The sequence below is a fragment of the Vidua macroura genome, chromosome 6, assembly GCF_024509145.1.
Source record: "Vidua macroura isolate BioBank_ID:100142 chromosome 6, ASM2450914v1, whole genome shotgun sequence".
NCBI classification, from domain to species: Eukaryota; Metazoa; Chordata; class Aves; order Passeriformes; family Viduidae; genus Vidua; species Vidua macroura.
In genome coordinates this window covers 44,757,424-44,779,342 of record NC_071576.1, presented here as the reverse complement: position 1 = coordinate 44,779,342, position 21,919 = coordinate 44,757,424, and the positions used below count along the sequence as shown (strand labels likewise).

The 21,919-nt window shown below is 45.4% G+C and overlaps 1 protein-coding gene across 1 annotated transcript in view; it reads left to right on the top strand.

Annotated features, from left to right (window-relative positions):
* Positions 1–1,706: 1,706 nt before the first annotated feature.
* The window catches only part of SLC22A18 (solute carrier family 22 member 18), a 61,292-nt gene continuing 41,079 nt past the window's right edge, over positions 1,707–21,919 (top strand). The window contains exons 1-4 of the mRNA XM_053981453.1: positions 1,707–1,883; positions 3,319–3,416; positions 5,395–5,540; positions 6,477–6,609. Coding sequence (XP_053837428.1) covers positions 1,710–1,883; positions 3,319–3,416; positions 5,395–5,540; positions 6,477–6,609 — 551 coding nt within the window. The 5' untranslated portion in view covers positions 1,707–1,709. The remainder of the gene's footprint in view (positions 1,884–3,318; positions 3,417–5,394; positions 5,541–6,476; positions 6,610–21,919) is intronic.

Below are 21,919 nucleotides of genomic sequence, written 5' to 3'. Positions count from 1 at the left end.
TGCAGGCAAATCCATGGTTTTGCTCTGAGATGAACCAAATGTTGAGCACTGATCCTTTGCTAAGCTGGGATACGTGCTGGGTAATCATCCTTCCTCAGTAACAAATACAAATTCTGGGGTCTTGTGAGTTGGATGTGCTTGAGTGGCAGTATTGCTGTAGGAAAGTCATTTTTAAAGGTGCTTTTTTCACTCATGCTCTGAGTTTGTGAATGGGTTGTTTCTGTGCAATCTCCAGTGATATGGTACCCAACCCTGATGAAAGATTTAACCTTTGGACTTCCCTCTCCTTTGCCAGGATGTAGAGCCTGGCAGCCTTCAGCAAATCCCAGGGCTTGGTGGTGACACATTGAACAAAAAGGTGTGCCGAGAGATCTTACAGGTCACTCTCCCTAGGCTTGGTTGGAATCCTAGAACTCTGACAACCACTCCAGCTCCAAGCCAGCAGACATCTGTGTATGTCTCTGTGTTGATGTGTCTGTGTCAGCCTTTATGGTGAGTCAAGACTCTGTTTCTAAGCTGAGATGTTACTGAATTAGAGGGACTGGGTGACATTGTCAAGCTGCAGCACAAGAAATTCAGATTGGACAGTAGGAAAAACTTCTTTCACAGATACTTAGAAGAGGGGCAAATCTCTTTTCTTTGAGATTGTCAAAGCTTGCCTAGAAAAAGCCACAACCAAGGTGTTCAAGCAGCAGGGTGGATGAGCTCTCCCATTCCCTTCCTTCCAAAAGTCCTATAATTCTGCAAAGTCAGAGCACTGGAATCTCTGCCTTCTTTTTCTCTTCAAAAGAAAGATAATCCTTAACCAGACTTCCAGGCTTCAGTGAGTAAGAAAACAAATAAATAAACCCCCAAGCAAATAAGCAAGCAGACAAACAAAAAAAACCCTAAGTAAACAAGCAAGCAAACAAACAACAAAACCCCCAAAGACCAAATGAGGAGTTTTATGTATTTAATTTCCCACTTGGCAGTCAGCCTCATGATTTGTATGGATTTAATACTTTTTTTTTTTTTTTTTTTAATGTTTTTGACCTTGGCTGGTAATCTGTAGTTTGAGTGGAGTCACATGTGAATGTTTGCTAGCTCAGAATTACTATAAATTTATAGCACCTGGAAAGGAGGGAAATGGCTCAGGAAAAGGTGATGAGAGGGGCTCTAACTATGTGCAAGAGCTGTGTTTGCTCCAGGATCTGTATAAACCTACTGGAATTGAAAATAGCTGTTCTGCTGTAATCTTCACTTACAACCTCCAAAAATAAAAGCAAAGTACCTTTCATGAAGAGCTAAAACAGTCATCTCTCCTGAGCCACCCGGGGCAGTAAAAGTGAAGGAAGTGAAGTAGTTAAAAGAGTTGAAGAGCTTATCACGTGCTCTTGTTTGGGGCAATTTTCCCTTTCACTTCGATGGGACACTCCAGCTGATTTTTGTTGTGATGGCACTTGAGGCAGTGAGTCTGAAGAACCAGATTTATGGTTTGATGCACGGTTACCTTTGATCCTGCCTAGCAAGTAAGCAAAGGGAAGAGGGAAAAAAAAAAAAGAAATAAAGAAACATTAAATCCGTGGCATGCTGGCTCAGCACCTTTCACACTGTAAGCTTTGAACTGTGCACACAACTTGTGCCCCTTATCTACGCTTCACATTCACAGCTAGCAAGTGCCTTCGTGTCATTTTCCAGCCCGTCCTGCAACAAGCCATTCTGTGAGCATTATGAATGCAAAAACCAGCTCTGCAGGTGAGGAAGAAGCCTCAGGAATGAGCAATGAGACCCTGGGAGAGAGTGGCTGCTTGGGAGAGGCCAAAAGGCAACAAGTGATCCGTGTTACCTATGTGATTGCAGCCCTGGACCTGACCTTTCTCTTCATGCAGATGGGAGTCGTGCCTGTGAGTATGGGTTCTCTTGCTCCACAGCACATTTCCTTCAATGCCAGGCTCTGTAGTTTTCCAGCAAAGTCAGAAGATAGTTTTTAGCAGGAAAGAGGAAAGGTATCCTTGAAACTGAAATGAATACTTGGTATTCTTACCAAAGAGGCAGGCTGTGTCTTTGTCCAGGGTACACTGAGGCCATAAAAGCTGCTTTATTACTTAGGCTGCAGTAGCACCTAGAGCCCTTTCCTGGCCTCAGGGCTCTGGGTGAAGCTGATGTAGTTTGTGTCTTCTTGCATAGAGTGCAAGAGTGACCCATCCAGCAGCTATCAGGAAGCAGAGGTTTCAGATCAAAGGTGGGTTTTTCTGAGTGTGTAATTAACCAGCTCAGCGGGATTCATTGCTTCTCACTTACTGGACTCTTCTGTCTGATCTTATAGAATCAGTGAGGACTTTTGGTTGGAAAAGACCCTTAAGGTCATTGAATCCAATCAGAAACCTAACACTGCCAAGTCCACCACCAAACCATGTCCCTGAGCACCACATCTACACATTTTTAAGATACCTTCAGCGATGGTGATTCCACCACTTCCCTGGGCACTCTGTTCCAGTGCTTGACAATCCTCTCAGTGCAGAAATGTTTTGCAATAGCCAATCTAAACCATCCCTGGCGCAGCTTGAGGTCATTTCCTCTTGTCCTATTGCTAGTTACTTGAGTAAAGAGACTGACCCCAGCTGGCTACCAATCCCTTTCAGGCAGTTGTAGAGAGAGATAAGGTCTCCCTGCACCTCCAGGCAAAACAAAAGCATGACACAACAAGAACATGTATCAGAAATAACTGCCCATTGGCTCTTCAAGGTGTGCATCTGTGCTTTTTGTAAGCTCAGGCTGTGGGTGTACCATCCAGTAAAGGCAGTATTTGCTCATGTTGTACTTTCATTGATTCTGGCTTGCTTGATTAAACAACAGCTCCAGAACTTTTCCATAGTTATCTCCCAGAGGGTGACTGGGCTGTTCCAGGTGTAGGGTCTGGAGGCAGGAAGGTATTTAAAATTTCCCTTATCCCCCTTAGCAGTTGTTGAATATGTTCAGCTGTATTGAACTGCAAAGGTAAATGGTGATACAAACTTGTCAGCTGGTGCAAAATTGATGGTTTTGATCACATATCCCTGTCCTTCAGGGTGTGGGATAGACACATTTGGTCTTTATTGAGCTGCCAGTGTCTGGCCAACTAAGATTTCCTCTGTAGGGGTGGGGAACTGAAGGAAGTGGTTGTCTGGAAGTGGTTGTCTGGAGCTGTGACCCTCTCCACACAGATATTAAGATGCTTATTCATCAATATAGCATGCTTATTGCTTATTTTCCATTTATTTGTTTTGTGTATTTGTGTTTTTTTTTTTTTTTTTTTTTTTTTTTGTTTTGTTTGGTTTGGTTTTTTTTTTCCTTTTTTAGTACTTGGCAAAGAGCCTGGGTTTGGATTCAGTGGGGTTTGGCTATCTCCAGACCATCTTTGGTGTCCTCCAGCTTGTTGGAGGTTACATTTTTGGAAGGTAAGTGAGAATGATTGTCATGACCCTTTACATAGCTGAAAAAGGCCAGGCATTTTTACACTTTCATAAAAATAATTTCATTCTGGTTTGTGGTGGTCCCGTTGAAATGTTTGAGGATTTCATAATGAGCAAGGGAAAAATAAATGCTATTATTAGAAATACTGCAGCATAGAAGCAGCCTTTATATTAGCTTAGCTACATTTTAATGACACACATTTTAGTGTAACAATATCCTGGGAATGGGCTTAAACCCCTGGAGTCCTCAGAGCCCAGGTCCTAACAGCTTAATCCTGCAAATGTTTTATAGCCATATGTAACCTTAGAAATGTCTTGTGACTCGGAAACAACAAAAAAAAAAGGAGGGTATTTATTGATGAGAGCTGTCAATTACAATAAGTGAAGGTTGTGTCAGCTGAACCTGCATCCATGTTGAATACAAATTTAGACTAGCATAGACATTTAAGAACTTCTAAGAATCTTTTAGGAATATCTATAAACTCAAGCTATCAAAATATGAAGAGAGTGGAAAATACTTGGGTTTTCTGCCTCTTTACCCTGTTCCTAATGAAATACAAATAGCCTTAAAAAATTTGAGTGGTGGGAGAATACATTCCCAAAGACCAGGAAAAAAAAAACCCTGGAAGATATGTGTAATTCAGTGATAGAAAATAAAAATGGGACCAAAAAAATCTAACTCCTTCTCTTGATCCTGCTACTGATCAGCAAATTAATAAATGGATAGGGAGCTGGTGTGTGTTGCTTCAGTTTACCTGCAGGAAATTTACATTCTGGCTGATGCAGATTGGGAGCTCTACAGGATTCTCTGGTACGTGGAGTGTGGGATCTAATCTCAGCCCTTGGACACATTTTCAAATAAATAACAGCAACTTTTGATTCTACAGTACTGCTGGGAAGAAAATGCATTTCTAAGAATGGAGATGGTGCAAAGGGCTCACTTTTAATGCTTTTCCTATTAATACACAAACCTTGAGTAGTATTTCTGTCCTGGATCTGGTGCCATCTAAAATCTGGTTCTCCTCCCTGCATGTCATTCACTAATATCCAGAATCACTGCTGAAGGGAAGGAAAATGGCAAACCAGAATCTGTCTGGGACTGAAGGTGTCCTTTGCCAGACTGAAGCCAAAATTTGCAATGCAGGTTCGAGATAAAAAGGTCTTTTCTAGACATGAGACTGCTTTGATGTCAGCATAGGGACAGATTAAATAGAAAGAAAGGGGATAAGAGAGAATGTGTTCCTTAGCTGAGTTTTTCATGTTCTTGCTTGATGCTCCTAAATAGACATGAAAAGATGAAGCAGTGTCTTTACTTTTAAGTAACAAAACAAAAAAATCCCCACACCAACAATGTAATGATTTTTGGTCTTTAGGTTACAAACAGCAAATGTAAACTGCCCTGGCCTACACGTAAACAGCCAAGTTTTGACCTCTATCTCTCCCTCAACACAAAACCTTTGAATTACTTAAGCTTAGCTCTGTTTGTAGACAACCCTGGCATTTTTAGGGGGTTGTTCCTCTTAGTGTAAACACAACTAATTGCTATGCAAAGTAATATTCATCTGCTAACTGCAATATGCAGCTTCAATAAAGTGAAGGAAGAAGGAATTGCAATGAGAAACTCTATCTAAGGCCAGTTTTATGGTCATCTTAGCCCCTGTTGCTCAGAACCCTTTCTGTGGTGCTCTCAGACTTTGTCCAACTTAAACTTTTTAAGCTTTTTGGAGTTGAATTACAGTAAAGAGTTGGAGCTGGATCAAAACCTGATCTGACAGGGGTTTTTGCCTGTTTGTGTTTTGGGGCTTGAGGGGTTTGTAGTTGTTAGTGTGTTTAGTTGTGGTGTTGTTTTTTCCCCTTAAATAGGAGCAAAATTGATTTACTATTGAGAAATCTTTTCTTTCTTTCTTTACTTTTTTTTAAACCTAAATAGAAAACTGACAACCTTGTGCCATTTCTGTACCAGGTTTGCAGATCAATTTGGTGCCCGAGCTGCTTTAATTCTCTCCTGTGCATCTGGAAGCATCTTCTTCCTGCTTATGTCCCTCTCCATCAACATCCCCCTCCTCTTCTTCTCCAGGCTGCCAGGAGTGTTCATGCATGGAGTACCAGGTAAAGTCAGTCAGGGATGAGTAGCTTTCCAAATTGCTTTTCCTGCCTGATTCCTCTGCTTCTTGTTTGTTTTGGGGGAAGTCAACAGGTTCAACAGCATGAAGGAAGGCAGGAGGAACATATAATGGTCCTCAGGGATTAAATGGTGGGAACATGAAGCAGCAGGTGTACTGCCTGTGGAAAGCAGTGCTTATTAGTCTGAGTTCCAGGCCCATCATCCTGTAGAATCATGAGGAAATTTATCATCCAGACATGGGTGCAAGTCACTTGCTGGTAGCAGTGTTACCCCGGACTTTTCAGCTGCCTTCTTGCAACCAGGATATTTTACACAAAAGCTTTTCCCTTTCTCCTGGTAAAATGATTGTACTGGTAAAAATTAAACCATTATTACAAAAATACCTTCCATTACCCACCAAGCTGTTCTGTTTTGGTTGATGTTTCCTATATTTTTCATGTGAAAGACATAAACTTCAGCTACTAGAAGTCCATCCAACTCATGCAAGATGAATCAAGTTGATAATGCTTCCTGTCACTTGTGGTTTATTTGAGTGGTTTGAATGGTTCTGTTTCTCATGACTGGTGGGCTGTTGTGTTCAAAACTGATGGCCTATGGGGCTCCCAGAGGTGATTGACAGTGCTTATTTGGAAGCCCTCTTCCAAGCAAAGTATGAAATTTAAAAGCTGGGGAGATTGCCTCTAACCAGAAACCAGCCCAGAACAGTTTTAATTGGGAAAAAAAAAACAAACAACAACAAAAAAAAAAAAAAAAAAAAAAAACCCTAACAAACTAAAAAAAAAAAAAAAAAAAACAAAAACACCAAACAAAAAACCCACAAATCAAACCCCAAAAAGCTCGTAATGGCTTAGCAATAAAACCATGACAACTGCTGGGGCATCTGCTCAAACCCTTTGGTAAGATATTTTTCCCCCCTGCAGGTGCTCAGAAGGTTATTACAGATATGACCACTCCTCCCCAACGTGCTGGTACTTTGGGAAAGCTGGGCTTTTGCTTTGGAGTGGGCATCATTGCTGGCTCTGTCGTGGGAGGTGTTCTGTCCACCAAATTCGGGTGAGTGGCCCACTTGTTTGGTACTGATTTTATTGCAATCACTGAGGGAGCTGCTGAGGGTTATTTCGCTGCCCTACAGCTTTTGATGCTGTCTTACTCCTGGTGGCAGTAGAGGACCATACCAGAACTCAACGTTTTGCTTCCCATGCTGCTAAAAGAAATACTCCCACTGTTTTCAAGGAGACCTTGTTGAAAATCTCACCTTCTGCCTACTTAAATACATTTAAAAACGAGCTGGATTGAGAAGTGGATTCTGTCTTTCTCCTAATTGTCTTGTCTTTGGAGCTGAGTGTGCTGAAAGAGCTTTTAAGAAGTGATATTGTACAACTGAGAAATAGAAATCAGGAGCACCATAAAACTTGTGGAGAAAATGGTCTCTTTGAGGGGTGATCAATATAGGGCAAGAATATGGGAAAGGGAAAGACAGGCTTGGGACAGTGAGGGAGGAGGGTGAGGAGCACTCACTAACCCTGTCACAGCAGGATGAAGCACAGACCTGAAAATTCCATGTTGACTTTCCACAGCCTGGCACATCATAGCAGGCTACCACCTTCTCTTACCTTCTGCAGTAGGAAAGAAATGCTCAAAAGGTATGCAGGCAGTGAAGTGCATGCATGTGGCTGTAATCTCCTTGGAGGATTCCCCAGCATTGCTCTGGTGGGAGAAAAAAATCCCTGGTGGACATTCAGGTTTTTGTTTTGCTCTACTTCTCTTTACTATGGACATTTGCTTCTGCAGACTCAGGTTAAAATAACTCTACAGCACAGGATAGAGGGTAAAAATCACTCTCATCCTTGTCCTGGTGCCATAAGCTCTGTGGACTGTGTGTGCTCATACATCTCCTGGGTGTTTTGCACAGGGCACAGTGGATTATGATGTGGGGTGTTGTGTGTTGCTCTCTGAACCACGCTGTGCATCCACATGCATTCAGGTGCTGCAGTGATGCAATTTAGTGTGTGAAATCCTTTCAGAAGTTGAGGAGAACACTTTAACCTTGTAGCCTTAGGGAGCAGCCCTAAAACCTGTTGGCTGCCGTATCTTGGCAGTGTTGGCCAAGTGACACAAAACTGACCAGGAGGATTTATTTTGCAGTTATTACATGGTTACATAAAATGAAAATTGGAGACATACATAATATTAACTGATCAGCATTTAAAGGTATTTATAGATGTTGCTGGCTGAGTGCTGGTTTTAATAAGTATTATTTTAAACCAAATACAGTGATTGTAGACCTTTATGTGTTAGCTGAAAGTAAAGGTTACCTCAGTTCTCAGCTTTGGTTATATGCCCATATTTAAACATCAGCATACAAGTGGCATTGCTATCTAGCAAAAATTTATGGGGTTTCACTTTCCAGTGTGTGCATCAGTCACAGGTTTATAGAAAAGCAGCAGGGGGAGGGAATCTCCTGTGTCATTTAATTAGTCAGAAGCATTGACTTGAAGGCAGTCTAGCTTTTGGATGTTAGTGTTTGGTGCTGTCAGACAATGGGAGGCTTCCAGACTCCTCGCTCACTTGGAAAGTTTCTGGGCCTTAAATTTCGTGTCTGCAGCACAACGCTGAGAAAAGCGAGGCTTGTCCATAATTATTGGAAATTAAGACAGCTGCCCGTGGAAAATGACCAGGTGCTTGGCTTTCCCGTGGAGGGGATGTTGCCCTTGCGTCCTGTGGACGGCAGCTTCAGCACGCCGTTCCTGCGTGGCAGCCAAGAGCCCACCTTTGGGGCTGCTCTGCAGTCCTATGGCAAGGCTGGGGAAAGCAGCCTGTCTGCTGGCAGCACCTGCTCTTCTCCATGAGCATCTGTGCATCCTCCTGGAAGGACGATAGGAATTCCTATTAGCACGGGTCGAGCTCTACCTTGCTGGCAGCGTCCTCCTCAGCACCCTGATGTGCACAGAGCGTTGATACGATTTGATAAACAGCAGCTTCAGGCTCAGGAAGCCACTCTGGGTGTTTGGTAGCAAGGTTTGCTGCAGCCAAACCCCACTGTGCTTAGCTCCTCTGCCAGATTTCAGCGCAAAGATTAGAGGAACAGTCCACTGGGCTTTAAGTGTTTTGGCTGGTATCGGTGGAGAGCAGGAATTCAGCTGACAATAGCTCTGTGCCATGAACAGCCCCCAGAGCATCACCATCCCCTCTGGCTGTGTCTGCCACACCGACCTGGGGGAAAGGAGTGGGTGCTGCACTAGGGACATGCCCGGGGCTCCTTGGCCTTGCTGCTGTGTCCCACAGCCTGGCTGCTAATCCTTCCTCGCTGCTTTCCACATTTGTACAGGAAGGCTCCAGCTGTACTTGGAGCTGCGTAATCACTTCCATTTTTTTTTTCCCCAGAAGAATGACCCAATCACCTCCCACTGAAAAAGCATTTCTGCTGTGTCATGGAAGAGCAAAGCTGGAGATTTCTGTCCACTGTGTTCTTTGCTTTCCCTCACCACAAAGCTGGCCAGCATTCTCTATGTGTTGTTGACAGCATTATTCATATGTTAGCAGTGCTTTGTATACAAGAGAGGGAGTAGAAATCACTCTCAGTTCCTCAGCTGATGTCATTTTAGTATTATTCTTCTGTATTGCATTTACCATTGATGTCTGACCTAAAGAACTGATCTGTTATTGTTTTCATTGTTGGAATAATATTTGTCAACCCTTATTTATTAAGGGAGTCCTGAGGAAGTTGAATGTCTTGTTCTGATTTGCATAAGATTTTTTGGATATTAGATCCTGACCTCCGCTGTTAAACTGTAACCACCAGCTCCAGCCCTTCCTCTTCTTCTCTTTGAAGTGCTACATTTTCCCCCCATGTTTTCCAAAACTTTGCTGGTCAGGTAAATTTCACCACCTGTTGAAATGAAGTAGAAGCCAATTTATTAACACAAGCAGTTGTAACCATTTAACCATTTGGAAAACGTTTTCCTGTTTGTATGGTTTTTTTGTTTTTTTTTTTTTGTTTTTTTTTTTTTTTTAATTGGCGTTTTCTGGTAATTGATCAGTTGGGTCAGGATTGTGGATATAAAATACCTTCAGCTTGCAAATAACTCCTGTAGTTCAGCTGAGGGCTACACAGGTTCTTGGGGAGTGCAAACTCCCTAACAGTTCATCCACAAAAGGTGACTAAGGAAAGGAGTTCTGTTTGCACTCTGCAGAGGTTCTCCTTCCCTGTACACTTTCTGCAAAGTTGTTGTGGGGCCACTTGCTGCAGGTGAGTGCACCCCTAAAGGGAGGTGATTTGGTGTTTGCAACAGGCTTTTGTGGCAGCCTCGTGGGTGAAAGGTGGAAGTAGACAGCTGGATTAGTTTTCAAAAGTGGAAAGATGAGTCTAGGTAGTTAATTACAGAGATTTCATCCTTTCTTCTGGGACTATGTTTAATTACATTTGCTTGCTTTTTTTCTTTCCTTCTAACAAGTCTGTTAGACCCAAGAATTGTTTGCTTTCTATCGACATGGAGAAGTTTCTTCATTTTAATGACTCAGCTATAGGCTTAAATCTCTTGGAGCAATTATTCTTTTGATTACAGCAGGCTTTGGGAATAGTTTGTTGGGATTTTTTTCCCCTGGCTCTGCTATTATCCTTCTTCCTCATGGGGAAAAGAAGGAGCTTGTTTGCCTGGAGTAGGGAATTGCATTTTTTTTTTTTTCAAAAACCCATTTGAATGAAGTCCTCTGGCAGGGAATTTCTCATGGCTTCACAGCAGAGTGGAAAAACTGTGGGTGTTGAAAGGACTGAAGGTTGGGAGCTGGGAAGGTGGGTGGGAGCATGGCAAAGGGTGAAAAGGTTGTGCTCCATTTCGGGACAAAGCAGGGCATTCTGCTTCTGGGAGCTGCTCCTGCTCCCTTCCAGCAAAAACTCTGATGTTTCTCTGCCTGGGATGATGCTGATCAGCCAAGCATTAAGGACTGGTGACACTTGCACAGGCATTGCTTTGTCCTTTGTGTCAAGGCACTTGGGAGAAAGGAAGGTGGAGTCTGCTTGCCAGCAAGCAAGTAATCCATAATCTGCAACATGGTCTGTCACTGCTGGTTGAGCCCTGGCACAAATGGGGACAGAAGAGGAAATGGGCTGTTTGTCAAGGAGCTGATGGCTTAGGGAAGGTGCAGATGCCCTCAGCTGTGGCCTTCTCTGAAAAAACAAAACAGAATCTAAAGGTTTTTTCTTATCACTTATTCTGCATGGCAGCTGTCTTAATTTGGAAGCCACTGTCGCAAAGTTTATCTGTAAATTCTGTGATAGAGGATCATGGATATTATCCTTCAACAACTTGTTGATTCGGAAGTCAAGTTTAGGGCACTTCTATCCTCTATTCCCAGCACCAGAATTTTCTAGTTCTGATAATTTGTTTAACCTATTCTTGAACCTAAGAAATTCCTCAGTGCACTTTGGGTGGAGTTCATCTAATCTTAGATATCTACAGGGGAGACAACTGCACCTAAATTTGCTGTTCAGACTCTGTGGTTGACAGAGATGCACAGGTGGTTCTATAGCATCCTTTACCTCCTCATGAAGCAGTCCTGAAGCAGTTCAGGAAACAGTCTGCTTCCTGAGCTTTTTCTTGCTTGACCCTCAAGTCCCAGGGCACATTTCTGGCCATCAGCACACTGTACCTGTGGTCAAGGTCCTGGAGGTTGATGCTGGATTATGAACTTACCAGAAGTTACCAGGATGCAGGTTCTGAATAGTTTTCTGTCTGTGCTGCAGATAGGTCTTGCACTGAGCTCTTCCCCAGCTCTTCCTGCAAACCTCTAACCTGCCTCCAACATCTAGGCCACCATTTTTTTAAGTTTGGGTCCCCTGGCTTTCTGCTCTGTACCCACTGGAAGATGGCACTGTCACTGCAAAGGTGCCCTTGTTCTCCCTTGGCCCATCTTCAGCAAACCTGGCTCTTCTGTGCTCTCCCTACACCCCCTGATCTGAACTCCAGTGGAGGGAGGTGTGATGATGGGGCCAAGAGCTCCTCGTTGGTCCTTCACCCATAGGTGGGGCCCTTTCCCAAGGGAGGAAGAGTGGGGCTTAGGACAGGAGCCAGCAGCTCATGGGAGGGAGAGCCCATGCCTTGTGGCTGCCCTCAAGGATATGGCTTAGGAGGGCTAGGCTTGGGTTGAGCTAATGGGGGGAGGGGGGGTGCTGTTGGCAGCCCCTTCCTCAACCTTATCAGGTGTGCTCTGCATTTTCTTTCAAAACCCTTGTTCCCACTTAGCTTTCTGCAGGGATTATGTTGGGAGGGCTGTGAGTGAGGCTGTGCCAGCTCACAGTGGATGGCCGCCTGCCCCTTTTCCCCACAGCACCCTCCTACCTCCTGGGCATCTCTACCTTTAGAGGTTAGCTGTTTCATTTTCCCAAAGTAACTATGGTGAAAATGCATTTCAGAAAAAAACCCCAAGTATCTAGAGCTTTCTCCTGTGACTGGCTTGTGCTGCTTATAGAGAGCTGAGGTTTGGGGGCTGCTGGAGATTGCACCAGAGCCATGGGAAGAGGGACTCCTAGCAGGATTTTTCTGGTTTCCCTCCATGGGCTGACAGCAGTTATCCAAACAAACAGGCAGATAGAAAATAAAAGGCAGAGGGGGAATGATATCTCCAGGGGAGCTAAGGAAATTTCCCTGCTGTCTTTTCCAGCTTTCATCATGCCTGTGCCCTGGGGGAGGCTGCCCTGCCTCGCCACCCCATTCCTGGAGTCAGAAAAGTGAGGGGGCGGCGGGTGAGTGAAACCCTGGTTTGTGTGCGTGGTCGCCAGATCGCAATCAAAAGTGTGTGTGTTTATGGAGTCAGCTCTGCTGAAAAATTATGGATGTTTGAACACTGCTCCCCACTCCTGATGCTTTGAAAGCCCTGGATTCCTGTGCAGTGCAGGGACCTACCTAGTCTGTTGGTAACTGTGTCCCTTCTAGGCTGTGTGGAGGTGATGGCTGATTTTTCTTGCTAAGCCTGGCTTAACAGCCCCAAGGAATATGTAAAAAGTGGGGGCAAGAAACCCACAATGAAACCAAAACGGGAATTTTATGAAAAGACACAAGGTATTTTAGGTCTGGCCTTGCTAGCAGAAGTTGAGTTGAAGGGCTGAACATGTCCCTCACGGCCCAGGTTGCACAATGAGGCAGTGTCTGCTCATGACTCACTAGAGCTTCATCTGCTCTTCCCCCTCCTGGACTATTTCACGACTGGGCAGCAAATCCAGCAATATCACTGGGAATTGAAATCCAGGAAAATACTGTTTTCTTTGTTAACAGAAAATAGAAAGTACAGAATAGCTTATGGTTAAGTCCCTGAATTGGGATTTGGGACTTGGCTCTGCTGTGATTTTCCCGTGATGCGAGTAAGTTATCCCATCCCTCTGCACTGCTGTTTCTCATGCATGATACAGGGCAATGAGATAGTGTTTCCTTCCCTCATCCAATACATTTACAATATTGCTATTTAGATTACACAGCCTTTTGGATGCAGACTTTCTCTATCATGAGGTATGCTCATGCAAATACCTACTACCTTCAGGGAATATGTCCTGATTTTCCTGGATGTATTCCTTTTTTCATCCCCTGGTGCCCTGGGCAGGCAGTTTTTGTAAGCCCAGTTACCATCCCCTTCTGGGGGGCTTGTTTCTCTTCCCCCCCCCCCCTTTTTTTTTTTTCTTTCTTAGTTGTTTGTAAAGAGTCAGTGCCAGGTTAGGGTTTTTTTTTGGCATGGAAGAGCCCCAGAGGCTGAGCCCAGCAAGACCTCGCAGAGGGACCTCCAGGGCAACCTGAGGTGGCCCTACCTTCCTCCCTTTGTGTTTGTACATATTCAAGTGGCCAGGCCTCTCCTTTACTTCTCCTAATCCTTTTGATTCAAAGGGTCATGCTTATGTTTCATTTTGATCTGCTTTCAGTGAACAAGCCCAGCTTTGTGGTGAGGCCAGGGCAGGAAGGATGTGGTGCTTGTGTGGGAAAGACTATCAGACAAGGGAGGGAGGGAAGGTCAGGTTTAATGGAAATGTGTGGATGTGGCATGTGAAGAGTGGACTGGGAGGAGTTAAGACTCCTGGAGATAGGGAGATGAGGAGTGAAGCTCTGCAGGAGACAGACTTAGTGATTTTAGATGTATTGTGTCACTGGGGGCAGTATGATTAGGGCATCAAGGGGCTTGGGCTGCAAGGAAGGAGTGTTTCCAAAATAGACCTTCATTTGCCACAGGGGAAGAAGGGACAGCATACCTACTGCTGCTGCTTTCCTGGTCTTCTCCTGCCTGAAATGTGCCTGCTGTAAAGGCTGGGTGGAAAAGCAGCCCTTTTGTAAGTCTTTGGTCTTGGCTTTTAAGCCATTCCCAGCACTTTTCTTGCTGCTGGGTGGCTGGAGAGATGCAACACCCCATTGTCAAGAGGTGCCAGTTCACTTGTGGGCCAGGCTGAAGGCCAGACTGCTTGAATGGGGTGTTTAGAATGAAATGAAACGGGTGTGACCTTCTCATGAACTACACCAGCTTCTGCGGCCCCACCCAGGGTTTTTGTTGGCTCCCAGTCTCCTTTTGAAACCCTGCTCATGGCCACACCACCAGAGCCAAAGGAATGTGAACCATTTGGGCAGTAGACATGGCCAGAGGGCAAAGGAATTTCTGAATGGCCATCTCCAGGCTACCCCTGTGTCATGGTTTGACATGGAAGTGAATTTTTTTTTTTTCAGGAAGTTGGGTCAAACCAATCAGTGGTCAGATTTGGATATTGGCACCTGGAGTGACCACTGAAAGTATGGACACGCCTCTGAGAACACAGGGGGTTAAAAGCAAGAACTCCCAGGGGAACTCTCTCTTTGGTTCCAGTCCTCAGAGAGTGCAGACTCTCCCCCTGCCCAGCCTCAGGCTGGGTGGGGGAGGGGAAGCCATGAGGCCTTGTCCAGGTAGGCCGATGGGGCTCTGAAGGTCTGGAACCGAGCCAGCTCCTGCGGACGGAAGGGTGGAAAGAAGAGGAGATGCCTTTGTCTCCCTCCCCCAGAGGGAAAGAGACAGAGAGCCTGACGGCACCTGGAAATTTGCCGGCAGAGGAGAAGGAGAAGGGGCCAGTGTGGGAGTCGAGAGTGCTGGGCAGAGATTTCAGCCGTCCAGGGAGTCTGAACTTTTAACCCTTTCCTGGGAAATGAGGGCTTTGTAAAATATTACTCCTCCTCGATTTGTAGTGGAAGAGAGACAGTCCGGGACCTGAGATGTTAGAAGAAGAAATTTTTAGGTGGGAAGAGATAATGGAGTAGCTTTTGGCTGGACTTTTTTTGTTAGCCATAGACTGAACCAAATTCTCCTGCAATAGAGACTGCATTTTAGGGGGATGCAGTGGTGACCCAAGGAGACCTGCTTCGGCAGCCACCAGCACAGTAATGGCAAGAACAGAGGTAAGCTGAAGAGGGAATGGTGATGTCCTCTGTCTTCAGGAAGAAGATGATCTCTGTTCCTGGACCCTTGGCCCCAGGGGAAAATGGGGGGGACTGTAGTCCCAAGATGAGAAGCTGAACTGTTGTCTCTTTTGGTCCATGGCAAAGCATCCTTAAAGGAGCCCTATGGACAGTCCATGCACAGTGGTGAGAGCACTGTGACATGGAAAGGAGACTGTCACACTGGCAGATTTTTTCTGGGTGGTTGCCATGTGTGACATGGAAACACAGGAGGTGGCAACTGTGTTTCCTGGGCGAGGGGGTCTATGGCACAAGAGAGACTCCTCTCTCCCTTGACAGACTGAGTATTGATTATCTGAAGGGTGGTAATTTGATCAGGAATCCCGGGTGATGTTTCGTGGTGGTTGTTTTAGAAACTGGGAGGAGGAGGGGTGTTTTAGAGGGTCCTCATCCTGGATTTAGTGTGTGTGTCTTCTGTAGTAGTAGTAGTTTAATAAAGTTTTTTCCTTTGTTATTAAGCTTGGGCCTGCTCTGCTCTGTTCCTGATAACATCTCACAGCATTTATTTGGGAAGGTGTATTTTCATGGGGGTGCTGGCATTGCACCAGTGTCAAGCCATGACACCCTGGCACTCGTTGAGGCTTGTCTCTTTCACCTGACAAACCATGGGATAGTGCAGCCAAGCAACAAAGTATTTCCAGCATTGGAAACTTCTTGGTGCTCCTCAGAGTCCTGTCAGTGAGCAGCTGGAGTGCATGGAGCTCTGTCTGGAGATAGATGAAGAGAGGACCAAGGATTTACGGGTCAGGACTAAAGGGAGGACAGGACAAGTTGCATTATAGTCTGGGTCTGCTGTAGGCCATCCAACCAGGGTGACAGAACAAATGACATCCTCTATTCGGATAGGAGTGGTCTCGTGTTCAGAAGCTCTGGTCCTGGGAGGGACAACATATCTGGGTAATGCAGGAGGGGAGAGAACTTCCTGCTCCAAGTCATACAGGAGCCAATGAGGAGAGGTGTTATGCTGGACTTTGTTCTTGGCATAGGAAAGGCTGGTAGGGAAGGTGAAGCTCAGGGACAGCCTTGGCTGCAGTGAACACGGAATGGTGGAGTTTGAGAACCTTAATGCAGCAAGGAGGGTGCAGAGCAACCTCCCTGCCCTGGACTTCAGGAGAACAGACATTGGCCACTTCAGGGATCTGCTTGGTAAAGTGCCATGGGATAAAGCCCTAGAGGGAAGAGGGGTCCAAGCAAGCAGGTTGATATTCAAGGATCACCTCCTCCAAGCTTAGGAGAGATATATTGCAACAAAGTTGTCAGGCAAAAATACATAGATGAACAAGCAGCTCCTGGAAAATCTCAAAGAGAGGATGTTTGAGGGAAGCCTTCTGAGGGTGGAAGCAGGACAGTTAACCTGAGAGGAATACAGGAAGATCATCCAAGTAGCCAGGGATCAGGTTAGGAGAACAAAAGCCCTGACAGAATTAAATCGAACCAATGGCATCAAGAGCAACAAGAAAAGTTTCTACAGGCATGTGGCTGATAAGAGGATGATGGTGGAAAATATGGACCCTCTCCAGAAGGAAATAGGAGACCTGGTTACATGGGATATGGAGAAGGCTGAGGTATGGATGATGTTTTTGCCTCGGTTTTCACTGACAAGTGCCCCAGCCACACTGCCCAAGTCAGAGCCAAGAAGGCAAAAGCAGGAACTGGGAGAAAGAACTTTCTGCTGTAGAAGACAAAGCTCTCCATGACCCAGGAATGTGCACCTGCAGCCCAAAAGGCCAGCTGTGTCCTGGGCTGCATCAAGAGCAGTGTGGCGAGAGGTTGAGGGAGGGGATTCTGCCCCTCTACTCCACTCTCAAGACCACATGGAGTGCTGTATCCACCTCTGGAACCTCAAGCATAAGAAGGATGTTGACCTATTGGAGGAGGTGGGACACAGAGGAGGGCCGCAAGGGCTGTAGTACCTCTCCTATGAAGATAGCTGAGAGAGTTGGTGGTTTTCAGCCTGGAGAAGAGAAGACTCTGGGGAGACCTTAAAGCACCTTCCAGTACATAAAGGGGATCTATAAGAAAGATGGAGGGGGGCTTTTTACTAGGGCATGTAGTGACAGGACAAGAGGTAATGGCTTTAAATTCAAAGAGGGCAGGCTTAGATTAGATATTAGAAATAAACTCTTTACTGTGGGAATGGTGAGACGCTGGCACAGGTGCTGTGGGTGCCCCATCCCTGGAGGTGTTCAAGGCCAGGTTGGATAGAGCTCTGAGCAACCTGATCTAGTAGGATGTGCCCCTGCCCATGGCAAGGGTTTGGAAACAGGTGATCTTTAAGGCCTCTTCCAGCCCTAGTCATTCTGCGATTCTATCAAATGTTCTCTGTAGCATTCGGATTACAAGCTCCTGACTGCTGGGGCTGAGCCCTGTGCTGTGCCAAGCAGTGCAGGAAATTACCATAAGCACTGCTGGCAAACAAAGATGCTGATCCAAGAGGAGGGAAATGCTTATGGTGGGATCTCAGGGGCCAGATACCATGGTGACAGTCCATTAGTGCACAGGGCTTAGCAGTGTGTCTGTGCCATAGGACACGCTGAAACACTCCCAGTTTGCCCAGTCAGCACCTGCAGGTGGCAGAACGTTGTCTTATGGGGTTGTATCCACCTTGAGGGGGATATGCAGCAGCAGGTTTGGAAGAGTAGCATGTCTTGTTATTAGCTATTGCTTGGGAGATGGCTTGGATGGCCTGAGAGAGACAAAAGCCTTAAATATTCATTCAAATTATTTGTTTTGCTTTATCATCATGTAAGGGATTTGGCTCTGCTCTCCAGCTGCCCTCTTATGCAGAAGCAGTTGCCAGCCTTTCCAGAAATGACTGTGATTTTCTTCATCTCCCACTTGGGGATGTCTAAAGTGGATTTTCAGCAGACAGGAATTTATCACTTTTGGATGTCCAATCCATTGAAGGTAGTTCAGGATCTGAAAGCTGTGAGAGTTTTTGAGAATCAGAGGTTTCCTTGTTTAGCTGATATTACAGCAACTGTTGCTTTGATTTTAATTTATTTTTCTTTGAGGAGAGGGGATTGCATATCCAATCCACTGTGATCTATATGCAGTATTAACTTTCTCAGTCTCACTAAATGTTCCTTTATTCCATTATATTCTCAACTAAAACTTTTGGTCTAATTACATCTTTACAAAACTTCACTGTGAATCCCTTTGAAATCTGCACCATTTTAATGGGATTTGGTTCAATTCTCTTTTACCCCAGGATATGTGATCTGAGACATACTGATGTCATTGTGTTTCCTTTGAGTTTGGTTTTAAATCAAGCTCCGGGTAAAGAAATTTGTAGAGGAAGGAAGAAAAGCCCCAGAAACCTAAAAGATTCCTGCAGGATATTTCTTTAAAAGACCCTGAATAATTAGAAATCCCCTTGGAAAAGCCATCTGGGGAGCATCTGAGCAATGCTTACAGGAGGCCAGATTCTTAAATGCTCTTCTGAGACTTTTAAAAAAGGGGAGATGAAAGACAGTAACGGTTATTAAAGCTGAGGATGTTCATGCATCAGATGTTTAAACTTACTTCCTACAGAAGCTTGGAGAGGCTCTTTTCTGCTATAAAGCTGTATAACAGATTCTGTCTTGTGTGTGATGGTTTTTTTTCCTCTTCCCTTTCCAACTGTCCGGACACAGTTGGATATGAGACAGATGATAGATCAATTCTTCTGGCTAATGTTTTCCAGTGCAGTCTTGGTGGTTTCCCAGTCTTTCAGAAATTACTTTTCATGACCGAAAGAGGCCTTCTTCTGGACCTGATGATGTTGAGAAAAGTAATTTTTAAAGCATTTGTTGAATGACTCCTTTTGGGTAACTGGAGGAGCCTGTGGCTAGTGACACCAGGCTCACACCTCACACTACGCCCACATGTGTTCTCATTGCATATGATTACACAGTCTGGGATGTGTAATTGCCTGATTGTAATCTCTACACCCTACCAAAAGTTGCATCATTTTGATTTTGCCTGGGTGCTGTGTGGCAAGCTCTTTGCAGACAGAGGCTCTTGGCCCTTGAAGGATTATATAATTTTTTCCCTGTACTTTTGTATAAAGTCAGATTTTTTTTTTTTTTCCTCTTTGAGATGAAGGTTCAGCAGGAAAGAATTTGCAATAGCTACAGGAGTACATCCAACGTGCAAAACTGTTCTGAATAGTAGTGGAGCTGAGCTGTTTCAAGGTTTTTCAGAACACAAACTCTTCCTTGAATATTGCAGCATTCAATGTGAGCAAAAGCTATTTGTTCTCCAGCTGTGCTGATGAGAGGCCGGGTGCCCACTGGGAAAGCAATCCAGAGCCCTGTGCATTAGTCACTTACCTCAGCCTAACAGGACCCAAGGTCAGATGATGGAAAAAGGAGTGACAAATACCTACCAGGAATAATCCAGCTGGGAGATAAGGCCTCACCTCTCCATGGGTATGTGCAGGGAGCTCAGTGGTGGCACCCAGTGAGGGGGGGGGGAATGCAGGAATGCAAATGGCATGCTCTGACAGGGCAGTGAAGCCATCTGATGGCACACTCAGGCACTCTTTTACTGGGAACTGGGATCTATTTCTGGACTTTGGAAGTGAGCCATCCAAAAGTAAATGTTTAGTCAGCCTTGCAAACTCTCTGAAACGCGTGATGTGCCTATGACAGAGTGATTTTATGGGGACCAGGCTGACCTTTCTTTGTCAAATGTGATTCTGCTAGAAAATCTACAGTCAAAAGAGTTGATAAAGGTGTGGGAGAAGTTTAGTTGTCTGTTCTTGAGAACTGAGCTGCAGGGGAGAAAAGGGAGTCTGCTTCTTCTGCAAGTACTCATAAAGGACATGGGGGGGGCTTTTCCCTGACATGGAGGTTGTACCCTTCAAAACAAGCCCTAAATTTGGGGATTTGGCACAAAACTGGGGTTTGCTGCCAGTATTTCTCACAGGCATGAATGGAGCCACTGGGCTTTGAGTTAGAGCAGGCTTCTTGCTTTGACCAGGAGCTGTTGCCTGTGAGGGCAGGGAGAAGGGAGTGCAAAGACAAGCTTGGTTACAGTGCTGAGGATGACAGGGAACAAGAGCCAGCTCTTGAGTGGAACACAGTGGGCCCACAGCAGGGCACTGGGTGGTGTTGGGTGAGAGGAACAGAGAGCACCATCAGCTGAGCACAATGACTTGGCCAAAACCAGGCTGAAAGTAGAAAACCAGATCTCAAGACTTTGGCTTTTGGAAACCTGTAGCTCCAGCTGTGTGTTGGGTTTGGGGCTGGGTTTTACTTCATCTGGGAGAGGAGAGAATTACAAAATGTGGATCTGGGTTCAGATTAACGTTCTGCTCCCCTGGGCTATTCCAGGTGTTCAAATATGAACTTTTGGCCCAGACCCATCTATAATTAGACGCATTCTTTAAAAGTATTTTCCTTCCTTGGCTCCTGTGCTCTTTGCTTGTCTCCACTAGCCCTCTTTGCTGTGCTAGAGCACGGTTTGCTGGGTATATTAATTGAACTGTTTACACACCTGGTTTCCTGCAAGAATAGACACCTAGCTCCTTCTTTTGAAAAGACAAGGCCAGAGGCTGTAAACAGGGATTATGCTATGTCTGGAAAAGCTGAACTGCTTTTCCATCTGCACTCCCCAGGGCTGTGGGAGCAGCAGCAGCAGCTGCTGCAGACATGGGTCAGTTGAGCACAGAAACCAGCCTGTACGCTCTTCCCACCAGTCCTGTCCTGCCACCCAGCTCAGGTCCTCTAACAGCTGAGGAGTCACCTTCTTTGCAGGGTTATTCCCTTTTATTGTGGCAGTGACAGGAGAGGCCGTACCTGGCATTTGGTTCAGCTCACATGCAAATTTTGTCTTGTGTGTGAAAGCTGGGGTGTCATCCTGCAGTTAATGTCCTGTGCAGGATGGCTGAGGGGACCCTTCCTCTCTTTTTATGGCTTTACCTTCCAAGGTTAGTTTCTGTTGAAGCTCCCCAAAAGCAGTGGTGTGTTCATCACCCATTTTACTTTTCTAGTCATGGCCAAGGTACATCTTTCATAAAACATTGTGTGGCTCAAAGAATGACTCTGGAAAACAAGGTTGGTAAGACTTGTCTGCAGGGCAGATGGAATTGTCCCTCATGATCTCTTTGGGTTTAAAAGGTATAAGCATAAACATGTGCCATTGCACAATTTTGCTTTCAAAGTATAAGAGGATTACCTTAAAATACGCTGATTTTTGTGGCCATGCTCCCCGCCCCTGAATACTGCAGCTGCTGTTTTAATGAGTGACATTGAGTTTTACTTTGCTGCTTTGTCTCTTTGCTGAACATGACTTGCACTTCAGCTGGAAGGTACCAGCTGACCCCTGTGTAAGGCCATGAGCTGGGAAGGTTGGTGTGCTGTGCTGCTGGTGTGGCACAGGCCATGGAGTGCAGTGCTGATGAGCTGGCCCTTGGAATCTTTAACTCTGCACTACTCGAGGTTCCCAAATCTGATGAAGGCCTCTGGAGGAGTCCCCCCAAGGCAGGCCCTGGGGGAAGGGGCATGCAGATCGATGGGGTGGGAATAGGGAACAGGAAACCGGATACACCTTAGGGCAAAATTTGATATCCAAATTCCAGTCCAGCTAGAAATGGAAAGTGCTGCTGTTCCCAAAGCACTGGCCTGGACTGGTATTACTTCAACAACCTCCAAAGCAGACACAAAGTCATCCACTGGAGAATGCAAGAAGGCATGATAGCAGCTTTTTGCTGCTTGTGCTGTGGGAGAACACCAGCAACTCTGCCCAGGAGCAGCACAGCTCCTAATCACCCAGCAAGCAGTGACTCTGTCATTGAACTTTATGTTGGCGTTGATCCCTGCTTGGCTGCTGAGTGTTGGTTGCAGGCCATGAGTGTTACAAGATGTAAGGGCTGGGAAATGTCAGCTCTGGAAAAGGGGCCTGAATGGACAAAGGTGACAGGT